Source organism: Antrostomus carolinensis, unplaced genomic scaffold (genome assembly GCF_000700745.2).
Source record: "Antrostomus carolinensis isolate BGI_N321 unplaced genomic scaffold, ASM70074v2 scaffold11067, whole genome shotgun sequence".
Classification (NCBI taxonomy): Eukaryota; Metazoa; Chordata; class Aves; order Caprimulgiformes; family Caprimulgidae; genus Antrostomus; species Antrostomus carolinensis.
This window is the reverse complement of record NW_010329496.1, coordinates 30,837-45,185: the sequence shown is the minus strand read 5'-3', so window position 1 is coordinate 45,185 and position 14,349 is coordinate 30,837. Positions and strand designations below refer to the sequence as shown.

Here is a 14,349-nt window from a genome sequence, read left to right as displayed (position 1 = left end):
CTTGCTGAGGGTGCACTCAATCCCAGTGTCCGTGTCTCCGACAAAGATGTTGAACAAAGATGCCACATGTTAACATGTTTAGAAGTGTGTGGTAGATTTTCAGTGTACTTTTCCCATGGTGGAATTGGATTCTGAGCCTTAGAAGCCAAGTTCATCACTGTCAGCTTGTACCACATTGTGTTGTGGTTTTTCTGGTTGTTCTCTCAACCCTCAATTCTTGTTTACTTAGGCAGATATTTACAATTCCAATGTGACATTTTGCCTAGCAACATTTGTTTAAGAATTTCAGTGCTGTCAGTACCCAAACAAATTTAAACATGCCAAAATTGAGACACTTCTGCCTGCTGAGATTGTACAGTATGTAATTGGGCTCTTAATGCGTACTGCACAATATTACAGGGTGAAAATATGAAGTGCTGTGACTGTTACGCTGTGTTTATGGTACTAGAGTATCACAGAAATAAGATAAAGACAAAAATTTCTACCACAGACTTTACATTCAATTTTAAATCAAAATTGCACTCTGTAAACTGCTGGTAGATTTTTTTTTTTTCCCTCATTTTCTTTCTTAATGTTTTAATGATCTGATAAGTGTTATTGGCAGGCTAGCCAAGAAGATACCCAATCTGAACAGAGTTCATCATTGTGACTGTAGACAGCACATAGTAATTGAGCTCTGAAGCAAGATCTTCTGCTTAAGAAGGCTGTCCATTTGAGAGAGAGTCCCTGTACTTGTTGAGAAAAGGCTATTTGGATCAGTAATATAATTCAGAAGAAATCACCATTTAACATGTCATCAGTCAGTTTAGTTTTATGTTGTATGAATTCAGTGAACGATGGTGCTGAACTGTAAGTTTTTGAAAGGGTAAAAAGTTTCCCAAAGGCATGGACAAGTAGTGTGGGCAGCTCAGATCTAGTGAAAAATCTGTTTATATTCTCAGTGCCAAGCAAGGCAGTAGCTTTTGAGGGAGCAGTCCAAAGCAAATGAAATAGCTATTCCACTTGCCACGTCCTGATCAGTAAAATGTGCTAGGAAAGCTGGAATAGAAAAGCAAACAAAGGAAGGTACTTTATAGAAACCAGTTAGGGCCAAACTTAGACTTTCAAGTTAGCTGTCCTAACAACCTGTTTTGAAATGAATTGATCTTGTGAATATAACTTACACATATGAGGGTTTTAGCTATGCAGATATCAAAACTGAGGTTGTCCTCTTGCTTTCAAGCAGCTGAAAGGGGAGCTTAGAGCCAGAATATCAAGCTGTCTTTGGGAGTTCTCCCTCTGGAAATGTGCCTGCTGAAATGAGTGAGGAAACGGAGCCATAATCATAGCGGTACAAAACATCCTCTAATAGGAGAGGAGGCTGAGACCCAGCCAAATTCATGTGTGTAAAAATGAGAATGAGCACATGTGATTACTGGTTGGTTTAGGGATGGATTGGGAAGTTTGGCTTTTGTCAAGAGCACTGAAGTTATGAGGATCTTTGCAATCTGCTGTTAAAAGACCAAGTTTCAACTTACCTGACAGACTTGGTTGAAGGGAGAATGGCAGCCATTTCATCTACAGCATGTAACTGGCTGCCTACTGATAGGGAAAGCATTTTTTCCAACTTGCTGCAAATCAGACATGGATTTTTGGTTAAGAATGGAAGAAATGAGATTTGTCGTTTGTTTTTTGTGCAGGAACTGACAGAAGAAGGCCTTCCTTTTCTCATACTTTTCCATATGAAAGATGACTTGGAGAGTTTAGAGAAATTCCAGCAGGAGGTTGCACGACAGTTAATAAGTGAAAAAGGTTTGTAGTAACTCCTGCTACTTGTTTTTATTAGTATAATTTTTTTCAGGCAAACTCATAGTGGAAGTAAAGGCCAAACAGAATCCTAGATTTAAAGCTCTTCAGTCCGAAGGGCTCTATGTACTTTTGACAGTGAGGACCAACTCCTCTGGAAATGATTGAGAGATGCACAATTTATCAGTAAGTAACTGCTTCAGAAATCCTTCTTGTCTAAATGACTACATGCAGTTTGAGAGGGCATTAAACAAAACTCCAGTTTGTATTGTGGCCGAAAACACTTTAAGAAAAAACATTATTTTAGTGGTTTTATTTAAATCTGTTTTCACGTTTTGCATGTTGTGTCTGTCTAGTATCTCCACCTTTGTAATACTTATGAAAGGTTCAGGGTTTCAAGATAATAAAAAAATCTTAACGTGGACTTATTTTTTCTGCTCACAATTTTAAGGTACAATAAACTTCCTCCATGCTGACTGTGATAAATTCCGGCACCCGCTCCTCCATATTCAGAAGACTCCAGCAGACTGCCCTGTTATTGCCATTGACAGCTTTAGGCACATGTATGTCTTTCCAGACTTCAGTGACTTGTCGTAAGTACTTTTCTTTCTGCATTTTGATTTGAGAAGAACAAAGGGAAATACGTGTTCATATTTTAATCAGTATTATGATAGGAAGATGAAAAAATCTGGGATAGGTAAGGCTGCCTATGTATGATTCAGTGTCAGAGCCTTAAAGCGCAGTATGAAGTGTGGTGAAGTTATTGTTTAAATGGAGTTGTGTTGCTTTATGCAAGAAGAGAATCTGCCATTAATTTTTTTAGATGCTGCTGCTCTTTTAATTCAAAGTTTTGCTATTTTCCATAGTAGTTGGGCATTTTGGCATGGTATTTCTAGTGGTGATCTAGATATCAACTGACTTTAAAAGATTGAAAATACTACGTGGAACGTTCAAGTGTTGTGTTATGCAGTGATTGCTGTAAAATACACCATGTATGAATTCCCAACCTGCTGGTTTGGTTTTTTGTGCTGTGCAACTCCAGCCTTCCTGCATTAGTCTAAACCCAGAAAGCTGGCAGAGAAATCCTTGCATGCATTTCCAAAATTTTCCACATGCAGCTTGGAAAATGGCTGATCATTGGCATGTTATGTGGATAAAATATGTGTGAGAGAAGTATCAGGGTGCTCAGGTGAAATGCCACTTGATAATCCTCTTTACATCAGACTGTCTCTTTATGTTGTACTGCCTTGGAAGCGAATGTTCCATATCCCGTGGTTCAGTTGAAGAGTGAAGATGGGTACCTGTTATCTTCAGGGGCTTTCAGCATGAGACAGGCATTTTGTCTGTGTCTTAAGGTTGTGTATTAAACTCCAGTTTCTGTCTCAGAGGAGGCACCTGCATATGCCTTGCTTGTTAAGTCCTGGTTACATGCCTAGGCTTTGCAACTTGAATTTTTGCCCATTCATACTTTTAAGAACTCAGGGTGTTTCATTTTTGTCAAAGTCAGTGATTCAAAGCTCAGACTTAGCATGCAATGTGAACGTAACCCCATGTCTCATTCTGCTATTCCTGCAGGATTTTTTTCTACCTGAAATGTTGACGTTTGGAAGGAGGGTTCAAACCTAGCTTCTCCCCATCATTCTCCACAGGCTTATTCTTAAAATGTAGTCTGATGTATCTCTTAATAGTTCTTCTCAAATATCTAAAGCCATGTATGTGGAAAGTCTGATAGTGACTATTTTTCTTTTTCTTTGGAAGATCATGTTCCCCACACACGTCAGCGTTTTTTAAAAAAATATATAGTGGGATATTTGCATTTTGAAAGTACTCTTTTTTACTGTCACTTTTGAAACAGCCCTAAAATAAATTAATATCTCTTTATAGAGGAATAGAGATGTTTAGTTTAGACTTTCATTTTACAAATGCTGTTTCTGTGAAACACTATCAGAATAATAAAAGCTACTTGCTTGTTTGTATACCAGTCGTTACATACAAATGAAGATGAGAGAGAGAGAGATGTCAGGATTGTAGACAGTTGCTTAATGACAAATAATTATTTAACCTTATTCTAGGAGATGGTGCTGATGCTTAGAAATAACTAACAAACAGTTTGGAAACAAGGAGAGCTTGGAGCTCCTTGGGTGGTATTCTTTTGTACGTGTGTGTGTGTGTGTGGTTTGGATTTTTGTTTTGATTGTTTGATTATTTTTTTTTCTTTAATAATAGCTAAAATCTTAATTCTGAGACTTTCATCTACCTGCAAGGACTTTTGTCACTTTAGTACAGTTTCTGGACTCTTTTACAAACTGGCTCCAGACTGTCTCTTACAATCTCAGTGCTCACCTACCAGTGCGGTTTGGATATGGTACTTTCAGAACTGGCCCACTAAAAGATTTCCTTTTTCTTTAGGGAGTCATCTTTTTGGAGAAAAACTACTTCATAGGCAAATGAGACCACCACCCAATATTTTGTCCTCATACTTTGTCCACCTGGCCCTATTCATCCTGCTGTTCCAAGCTGGAAATGATAGCAGGGAGTGTTCAACAGACCAGTTGTAGCTTCTCAGTGAGAACTGGCTGAGTTACAGGAGGCTGTAGGCACCAAATGCCCTTGCTGCATTAGGAGAGAAGAGGTTGGAGGAGAATGTCTCCAGCAGCCTGTCTGACCTAGAACAGGGCAGGAGCCCAAGGTAAAGCAGAGAGCAGTGATTCTGCTGTCTGTACAACTGGGCTGGAATGAACCCCCTTCTCTCCATCAGTACTAATTCCTGATCTTGTATGGGAAGGGAAGAGACCCCTCAAAGTACCACTGCAATCCTGATTAGCTGCAGACGTCGCTGTAGTGATACCGTCTGGCTCTATATTTTACTACCTTTTATCTGTAGAGTTTTCTGATGATCTGAAATACTGCTGCTAACCCATCTGACCACACTTTGTCCCTCTTTCCTAAATACAATAATTGGTCTGATGAAAGACTCCCTACAAAACCTGTTTGCATTCATGCATTACCTTTTGATTGCATGCATAGGGCTTATGTTAGTTTTTTATCTCATCTTTAATACTTACTAGATCAACTCTTCATTTTAAGTTTGTCTACTTGATGTTTCACAAATAAAACTGGATGCTGTAGTTTAGCACGTTTGCTGTGGGTGACAGTAGATGATCTCAGATTAGATTTACATTGATATCCTCTTAGTGCTTATCTCTAGTGTATGTGCAGTTGCTCAGGCACTAGAGAGCCTTTCAAAGATGTTTTGTCAATACTGCTACCCAACTGTCATTTGTATCTGTAAACTGTGCATTTGGAACCTGCTGTTCCCTCTTACATTATGGTTAGTGGGGAGCTGAAGTGAGTATACAATGAAGTTATCGGCTAGTACAACTCTGTGGGAGTTATTGAAAAGATGAAATACTTGCTGTGTTCTCAAGAGACAGTGGAAAGAAAAAGAAGCTGGTAGGATACCTTAACAAACCGTTTGGCTTCCTGTCCTCTATTAATCACCTAAAAGTGGACATAGTGTGCTAGATAAACAGAAGTTGGCTACTCTAAACAGTGCACTTTAAATCTTCTGTGTCTGGACTTAACTTGTAATAAACATGTGGGTGTTTCTGTTGGATTTGTTCCAGAGTTCCAGGTAAACTGAAGCAATTTGTACTAGACTTGCATTCTGGAAAATTGCATAGAGAGTTTCATCATGGCCCTGATCCAACTGATGTAGCACCTGGTCAGGTAAGGTTACAGCAAATACGTTTAATTTGACTGTTTAATAAAGACCTTTTTTTTTACTTGTTAGAGCTGTACTTTCTAATATGTGTGTACTTTTACCTTAGGTCTCCTGAAAGAGAAATCTTGCAGAAGTTACCACTTCTGCTTGGCCTTTCCTTTAACTTCCTTTGGTAAAGGCAAGGAGAGCATTAGGGGGAAGAGTATCATTGCCCTATATAAGGGAAGAGTATAAGAATATGTATTTTTTCCACTGAAACACAAGATCCTGGGCTAGATTACTGTTCTGGGCTCACAGAGCTGCTGCTTTTATGTTCTCATGTGATTTCAGTGCAAAAACTGACGATACATCACAGACACATTATTTCCCACAAGACACACATGAGATGGCCCTTCTAAGGGGAAACATCAATTGATTAAATGTTTTAGATATTTACTGGTAGTCACTAATTCAAGCAGGAAGCAGATTATTAAAGCATCAACAAAAGATTGATAAGCAGTAATACTGCTTATTACTTTTATTAATACAGTTAACAAGCAGCATTAATAGTGTTCAGAATCTGTATTTGTCAGTTTGGATTCCTCACTGTTGTGCTCAGAGGTTGTCATGCTATATAATTACATGCCTGGAAGTCACTCTAGTCACTATTAGATCTTTCTCCTGAGAAAACTCAGGAGAACCTCAGTGTTTAGTTTAATCCAACAGGCAGAAAAGAAAGGATGTTACCAGTCCTGATTCCCTCTGCTCAGCCCAGTCTTCCAGCTGTGCCTTGATCAGCCTTGAATCTTCTTGATCTCATTCTCAGCTCATACACTTGGTGTCATGCTCAAAAGTGCACATGTAACAGCCTGTCAGGCAACCTTCTCATTACCTCAGGCACTCTCTAAAGAAATAACTGTTTTTAAACACTTCAAAAATTATAGGTTGCATTGTCTAGGGCTCAAAGTCACATTGGTCCCAGAGTAGACCTGGTGCCCTTGTGTTGGGGTTCCTTGAGCCTTCCCAGAACCCATGGGTGAGGGACAGAAATGATTCATGGCTACAGGCTCATTTTCCTAGTCATCTGTGGGATGTGGTAAGGGTGGCACTGTGCTATGGTGTGTGAGTGCAGCCTCCTGTTGTCCTGCTCAAAGTTAAAACATTTAAAAGTGTGAAAGCCCTGGAGGGCTTGCCTTGGGCCAGGAGAATGACTGCTTTTGAATGTTGTCATGACTGACCATGAAAACATGAGGGTTGAATTCTCTCAGCAGTAATTAATTTAACTGGTGACCCCTGTATTTCTCAGCAATACATTGAGCAAGCAGAAGTCAGGTCAACGGGAGATGCAGAAAATAGGTCTGGAAACTGAGGCATAGGCCAGGCAATTGGTCAGCTTGGAGCTGGACAAGTGTGGGTGAGGAAGAGACACTCTGAGGCAATTGCAATCTGGAGGAGGCTTGGCCAGGGAGAGGGAAAGCCTGCCAAATCCCTGGATCCTGCTGCCAATCTGGGCACAGGCTTCTTGCCTAGAGCTGCAGGCTTACTCTTGTCTCTATTCTGCCTTGAAAAACGCACACAAAATCAAAGATGTTTACTTTCTCATCTCCATGTGGCATCCTGCCATCTTGTGGAAGATGCGTATGTATGTGCCATGGAAATACTGGCCTTAACTACACTGGAGGCTGCTGTCTTAGGTCACGTATGTCTCTTGAATTGCATGTTTGTTTGGGTTTTTTAGTTTCCACAGAAAGCAAATTCTAAAATATTGTGGCAGCCATGTCATTTTTTTCCTGGTGTATCTCGGTAACAAACAAACGAGAATACCTTCAAAGCAAGTGGCAGACAGACTCAAACAAACGTGCAGTGGGGTGCATAAATACTTTGAAGTCACTTGTACAGAAACCTGTGTGATGGCCATTACCTTTGAGATGTGCCACCAATAGGAACAGCCTTAACTGATGGTGCTTCGTTAATGGATGTTTGTGTGCGTGTGTATTCCACCTATTTGGGACCTACAATCCAAAAGGCATGCAGTTTGTGAGAACACTGGACATCTGTGCACCCCCAGAACTAATCTTAGAAGTTCATTTAATGGAGGTGATTGATTATTAAAATGAGTCTGACAGGCAATTTTACTGTTTGTTCTGTTTTTTCAGCCAATTCAGGATTTAGCAAGCAGCCCACCAGAGAGCTCATTCCAGAAACTGGCACCCAGTGAACATAGGTACACCTTATTGAGGGAAAAAGATGAACTTTAAAAACTTGAAATAATCTTGCAAGCCTTTCAGACAGCAGCATTGACTTCTGTGTGGTGGAAATAGTAAACCTATATTTTCATAATTCTATGTGTATTTTTATTTTGAATAAACTGAAAAATAATTTCTTTCTCCCCAGGCTTGTAAATACATTTGTTTGGTGGGTCATTCTGTACAGCATCTTTCAAACGGTTCCTAATGCTATAGTAAAACATCAGAGACCCATCCAGACTCTATCTAACTCTGTTCTGTAAAACTTTTATAATCCAAATGAAGGTATCCTTGCCAGAGACATGCTGTTAACTTGCACTATCCCATTAAATAGGACTTTGGGGTTGTTTTCTGTGTAACCTTGGTAGTATGTGCTTTTTCTTCTTCATGTGAACAGCTATCCTGGTAATCTATTCCTTTGTCACATTTTTCTCCAACTTAAGAGGGTCTTCTATTCTGGATACTTGGGAGGGGAATAAATTAAAGTTTTACAGAATCTTGTGTGGTGCTTTACTGGGTGTAAATGTCTAAGCAATTAAACAATTCTGACTATTAAAATAGCAAGCAAGGAAAGGAGAAGTTTTAATGATAATGGCTGTACTTTGAATGAAAGGGCTGTATTGACCTGCTTTGATTTCCTGGAATTAAGATTGTTATATTATGCACATGGCTGTCTTAAAAGAACATGAATACTGGAAACTTTCAAAGTAGGAGAGGACTAGAGGTGGACTGCCATCTTAGTTCTGTCAGTCTTAAATAATCTCTGTATATATGTGTTATGATTAAGTTTGGTTTGTTGTTTGGGTTTTTTTCCTCTGGGTCCCTGCCTTCCTGGCAGACATTTACTTTCTGCGCCACCAGTGCAAATTTTTTGTGACTCTTTTTGTCTGGTTTGTGCCTTATTTATTGCATATTCTTTGGATTCTGCTCTGAAGGAGGAATTACTACTTTCCTTGTGGGCTCTTCTGTTGTGCATGACACCAGAATACAGGCATTTCTCAATGAATCTTCAAGCTGGTTAGTGAGAGGAACATACAAAAACTGTAAGATGGAAAAACACCTGTTAATTTGGGGTGCATTGCTGGAGATGAATTAGTATTTGATTTGTACAGTCCACTTACTAGAAAGAATCTAGGTCCATGCTTTGGGCCCCCAAGGTTTAGTGTCCTTAGAGGCAAGCTTGTTCTTTGGATAAGTGGATCGCTGTGTTCACGTTTACTTCAGTGAGTGCCCCAACCTCTGCAGCTCACAGCTCAGGATTCCTTTTGCCTCTCAGCTCGATGCCACCTGCTCAGTTATTGACAGATGACTGACACGGTCCAGCTCAGCTGTGGCAGAAGTTGATCCCCAGAGAGCCTGCTGAATCAAGCCCCTGCAGCAGCAGGCACATGAGCTTTCAAGGGGGTGATTCTGAGTTGCTGGTACCAACCAACACTAAGCTGCAGCTGAGCAGACGCAGAACTGGTAGCTAAGAGTATTACAAGATTTTGTTTACAAGCATATACTTTTGTTGGTTTTGTGAATCTGCATTTTGGAGTGCACCTTAAGTGCTTGAAAGCCAAGTCTTCTCCTGTCCCACACTCCATCTTATGCCAAAACAAGCATTTCTGGCAGCTGAGTTGCACCATGTTTCAGTTGGAATCCAAAGATGTGAGCAGGGTGCCACTTGTTACCTGCAGGTGGTCCTACACAACTTCTGGAGTTGTTCAGGCACCTGAAATTTTAGTCAATTCCTGCATGGTGCCTACAGGTACTCATCTTACTCCTTTGAGGTTTCTGGTTTTCCTTGGGATTATTTATAAATGCTGTTTGGTGAAAGATGCCTAAACTTCTTTTTCTGGAGAGAGATGCTACCTCATCATACACCCAACAGTCCAGTGGCTGGTGCTTTCAGCTAGAAAGTGAAAGACCCTCCTCCCCTGCCCTGCCATTCCTTCATCCAGGCTTGCTTTTCTGAGCAAGGACTTGTTCCCAGAGCTCTGGGATCCCAGCACTAGGTAGACAATTAGATGTAACAGTTTTATGACAGTTATGCATTCATTTCATTGTGTATTCACTGGAGCTGGACCAGATTCTCCCGTGTTTCTGTGAGCATTGACCTGGCTGTACCAACTCTGAAGTGATTTTTCTATTTGCAAGCAGAAGGTTGAACAGCTAAAGTCTAGGTATGTCTAACATGATGTTGAGTATCACCTGAGCTTTTGAGTATCTGATGAAACAGAGAATTTGCCTAGAGAGAGCAAGTGCCAGACACAATGTGAGATTTGTTTCAAACGGAGCCCTTCAACTCTCATCATCTACATCAGTGGTTTTAACCATTCAATTCTCAGCTAACCACTCAGTGGTTTAACAGTTCTCAAGGCTTTCATGGCAAGTTGTCAAAGTTAGTGTCATCCCCATACAGAACCAAACCATTCCAGACTCTCTTAATTGAACTTAAGGAGTCCATTTCTGAGCCAGCTTATGAGTTACGAGGTGCATGCAACGTTTTAGGAACTTGTGTTAATTTCAGTCAATGGAAATATTTCAACAGCTGAAGCATGTGTTTGGTAATTCAATTCAGCATTCTTAAATGTTGGTAATGCAGTTATTTTAATAACATAAAATCTGTGAGGGATTAATCTTTTAGATGCTGAAACTAAATAAACCCCAACGTTCTCAATAAATGCTGCAACCAGTCTCATAGGCAAAAACTTTTATTTGGTCTGAAAGAATTATGTGTATTGCATTTCTTCTAACATGCCTAGCAATTTAAATGCTAGTTTGGTTACTCAGATGCCCTTGTTTCTTCACATATGTAAATAACCCATTTATTTTTAAAAAATCATAGCTTAAATAATAGTCTTCCAAGTCTAGTGTGTACACAATTTTTTGAAATTGCTTCCTTAAAGACACAAGGAGGAAACATAGTTTTTGAGCAAGACATTTCATAAAATGAGCACATACCATTTGTATGAGCTGCGGCAGGAATTCAGTTTTATGAATTTAGATTGTCCTGGCATTAGTCCAGCCTGGGGGGAGAGGGTGGAGTCTGCAAAGTCTCTGCTGTGGCTGCTGTCTTTTAAATGCACAAGATTTCAAAGCATACGGTAGGAAAGCAGACACATCTTTTCAAAATAATACAAAGAATCAACCACACTTTCTGATCAAGAACACTTTTTTCCTTCATGTCTTCCTTTAAATGTAGAAATTACATATCAAAGGTATGAACAGCCTTAGTATATGAAGTTCATTAAATGTGTTTACATCTAAAGTAGACGCATTTATAGAAAAGTGCTTTTTGCCTGACAGGAGCAAACAAGCTGAATTACTTGGGTCACGTTTTCCACTCCAGCTGATGTTACAGAGGTAGGCACTGTGGCTTTAATAGATGCAGTTTTGACAATGTTTGTGATTACTTGTGAAAACTATTCTTTCACACGTTGCTTCCCTGAGCCTCAGACCTACTTAAAATAGACACAATGTTCTGATTGATAGCAATTTCAGTCATATTTTTAAAGTAATAAGGAAGAACTGTTCAGAAGATATTTGTGCTATAACTAACAGTTGCTTATAGCGTCTCTAGGCACAAAAACCTATCATCTGTCTTTAGCAGACGCTTATTTCTGATGATGGTATCACAGTACTGGTTAAGAAAAGGGAGCTCCTTCTATAGTATGCTCCTTATGCAGTGTTCCCTGCTCGGGAGCCTTAGCACTGAACAATGACTTCAGTATTCACCTAATAAAACTGGCCTCAAGCAGAGCTCAGGATGAATTGAACAATTAAAGACTTTAAAAAGCAGCTTCCCCCCCTCAATTTCTGTTCCCCCAAACAGTAGCAGCAATAGTGCGGGAGGTGTCCTGGAAGGATGGAGGTAGGCCCATGTGTGCTGGACAGTAGATGATGTGACAACAGTACAATTATGTGACAGTAAAACCATGTTAACACTCTCGTATTTAACAATGGAAGTTTCAGAAGCAAAAGGCTTCTTAAGTGACAAAAAAAAGGATGGTAAGAATACCAGGCATCTGCTAGGAGAAGCACTAACAGTATCTCACCCCCATACAGGCTCCTCAGCATGTCCCAAAATCCTGAAAAGGCTGAGAAGCTACCCCGCAGTGGGGGTAGGAGCAGAGCTTTCAGGTGCAGCAGCTCACCTGCACACGTACACTGCAAACAGTATCAGGCTGCCATTTTCAAAACAGTCCCATGATGTGGGGGTGGCAGCAGATGCTGGCACCATTTATGGGCCTCGCTGCCTCACCATCCTTTGACCTGGTGCCTAGTGCCACCCTTGACAGGTAACCGGCTATTGAGGGAGTGGGCCTGGCTACGGCACCGCCTTCCAGGGAAGCTCTCCCTCCAGAACGTTGTTGGTGACAGGAGATAAGAAACAAGGGCAAGGTCTAGCAGTGAGGGCTACCTATGTAAGCTGAGGCTTTGGGCTCAGAATGGCAGAGCTTGTCCCTTCACCCTCTACTGTGTTCTCAGGGCAAGCCAAGGAGTTCAACAGCCACTGCAATTTATTATTGCCCAGTAGGGGTCCTGCGGGGTTTCTGCTTAGACTGTTTAATTCTTACCTACACTCTGAACAAGATGAGGAGTTTAAAATTTATTTTTTTTTTAAAAAAGGGGAAAGCTGCTTATGATGCTGAGCTGATTTGGCTGGAGGAGGCAGATGTGGGATGTACATAAGGGTTTTTCCATGTTGCTCACCCAACTTCTCCACTTTTTCCTATAGCAGCTAATGCTTCCCTGTCTGTTATTGAACAGGTGTAGTCAGGCACCTCCTCGGGGCGTACACAGGAGGAGTCTGGGAATCCAGGTAAATGAAAGTAAATTTAAAGTACTATGACCATAACAATAGATGGAGCTTATCTCCTTTTCTTTGGAGCACTGTAATAAAAGCTCCAGCTTCTGAAGGTGGTGTTCCATGGGAAAGGGACTCGGTTTTCCAAATATCTCTCTTTGTATTGTCTGCAAGACATTTAGTGCAAATTTGGCATGAAGCACCTGTTGCCCATCATTACAGCTGTGCATATAGCTCACCTAGGAATTTTATAATTAAAAGTTATCTATATAATTTTCAAAGGACTGATGTCACCACATGAAAAGAGAAATTCTGACATTACTGTTTCACCCCTCCCAAGTAAGAGCACTGTTGTCAAAATTCACACAACTCAGCCTTGTATTTAAAGCACGAGGCTGCAAGTCTGTCATTAGCATGGCTACTAGGCTTTTCTTCCTAGTCATAATGAATCGGTACTTCAGCTGGATTTTTTGGCACTTTGGCAGGAAAGCTCTGGACAGCTGGAAGAGACCTGCTCAATCATTTTTTGTTTTCTTCTTTGTATCAATTTTCCACCTGTGAAACCCAAAATCCCACCACCAAGTGCAGCTGCAATTCCTGCCACTTTGAAGCCTGCAAGGAGACCGATAGGACCCCCCACCACTCCACCAATGACTGCACCTGCCACAGGCAGAGCTGCCAGCTTGTATTTTGCAGCCTGTAAAGGGGAAAAAAAAAAAGAGTTAGAATACTTGCCTGTGGTGATGTGCATTTTCCTCTCATTGCTCCTGGCAATGACTTGCATGCTCAGTGATAAATAAACTTTACAAATTAGTATTTAAAAAAAGATGACCTACTATCCCACATGTACTGCTGAATGTACTAAAACCAATTCAAAACTGATCTATCTCACGTATGCAGTTGTGAACCAGGTCCTTTTACATGCTACTGCCTGATTATGGACACTATTTATTACCTTGTCTCCATCACTAAATCAAATGAGAAACTGAGAAAATGCTCAGACTTTTCAGTAACATGCCTGAATCTAGGTTTGTGGCTTATCAGCAACTATCACCGACATCTTCATAGAATGGGAATGAAATTGCACGTTATCATCAACCTGTTGTTTTACGCTTACGTGATTCTTGTGAGCCAGTGGCTGAACGTGCTTGCCTTTGCAGGTAAACCAAATAACATCAGAATAGCATTAAAAAAGGCCCCCAAAAAAATTGTATTTCCTAGCAGCCTGGATGTGATAGAAAATTACAAGAAAGATTGATTATTTTTTTTCCCCCTGCTACCTGTGGGTCATTTCTTCCTTATTTCCTTAATTGCTGGCTCCCTCAGCATTAAAGACGGCAGATCAATTGGGTTAATTCAGAGGCTTGCTTGGAGGCAGAGTACCATTGATTCAGCAGCAGGAGCGGATCCCTACCTTCCCCAAGTTTTTGGTTCCCTCTTCAACATTCACAGCAGCACTGTTGACATGTTCTTCAATCCTGTCAATCTTCTCCTGCTGAGACTAGATGCAAAGGAATTATGAGTGAGGTAACCTGCTGGGAAGCAGCAGTGAGCCAATACACACCATTTTAATGCCTGTAATCAGGGCCCCACAGCCGCTTTCATCTGCTACACACTGCAGCCGTGCAGCCTTCATGGTGGTTCATTAATAGCATCTCATAAACTGTGATGAAACTACAAACTTACTTTAAAAAATCTTAACTATTAACAAATAATATGGTGTGGGTATTATACAATGTGTTGCTGCAGTTAAGAGAAAACAGCCCAAAACATATGATTTCTAAATCTTTTCTGTGAATAGATTAACTTGCAGTCCAAAGGGA

The 14,349-nt window shown here is 40.5% G+C and overlaps 2 protein-coding genes across 2 annotated transcripts in view; one reads left to right on the top strand and one right to left on the bottom strand.

Annotated features, from left to right (window-relative positions):
* The first annotated feature begins 1,541 nt into the window (after positions 1-1,541).
* Positions 1,542-8,230, top strand: LOC104528548 (endoplasmic reticulum resident protein 44). Its single transcript, XM_010172587.2, has 4 exons — positions 1,542-1,791; positions 2,237-2,378; positions 5,412-5,514; positions 7,645-8,230. Exons 1-4 carry the CDS (start codon positions 1,542-1,544, stop codon positions 7,744-7,746), a joined length of 597 nt encoding a protein of 198 aa, XP_010170889.2. The 3' UTR covers positions 7,747-8,230.
* A 4,753-nt stretch (positions 8,231-12,983) lies between these two features.
* STX17 (syntaxin 17) overlaps positions 12,984-14,349 on the bottom strand; it is a 25,972-nt gene continuing 24,606 nt past the window's right edge. The window contains exons 6-7 of the mRNA XM_010172586.2: positions 13,941-14,027; positions 12,984-13,223 (exon numbers count right to left, since the gene is read on the bottom strand). Of these exons, the coding sequence (XP_010170888.1) occupies positions 12,984-13,223; positions 13,941-14,027 (327 nt within the window). The remainder of the gene's footprint in view (positions 13,224-13,940; positions 14,028-14,349) is intronic.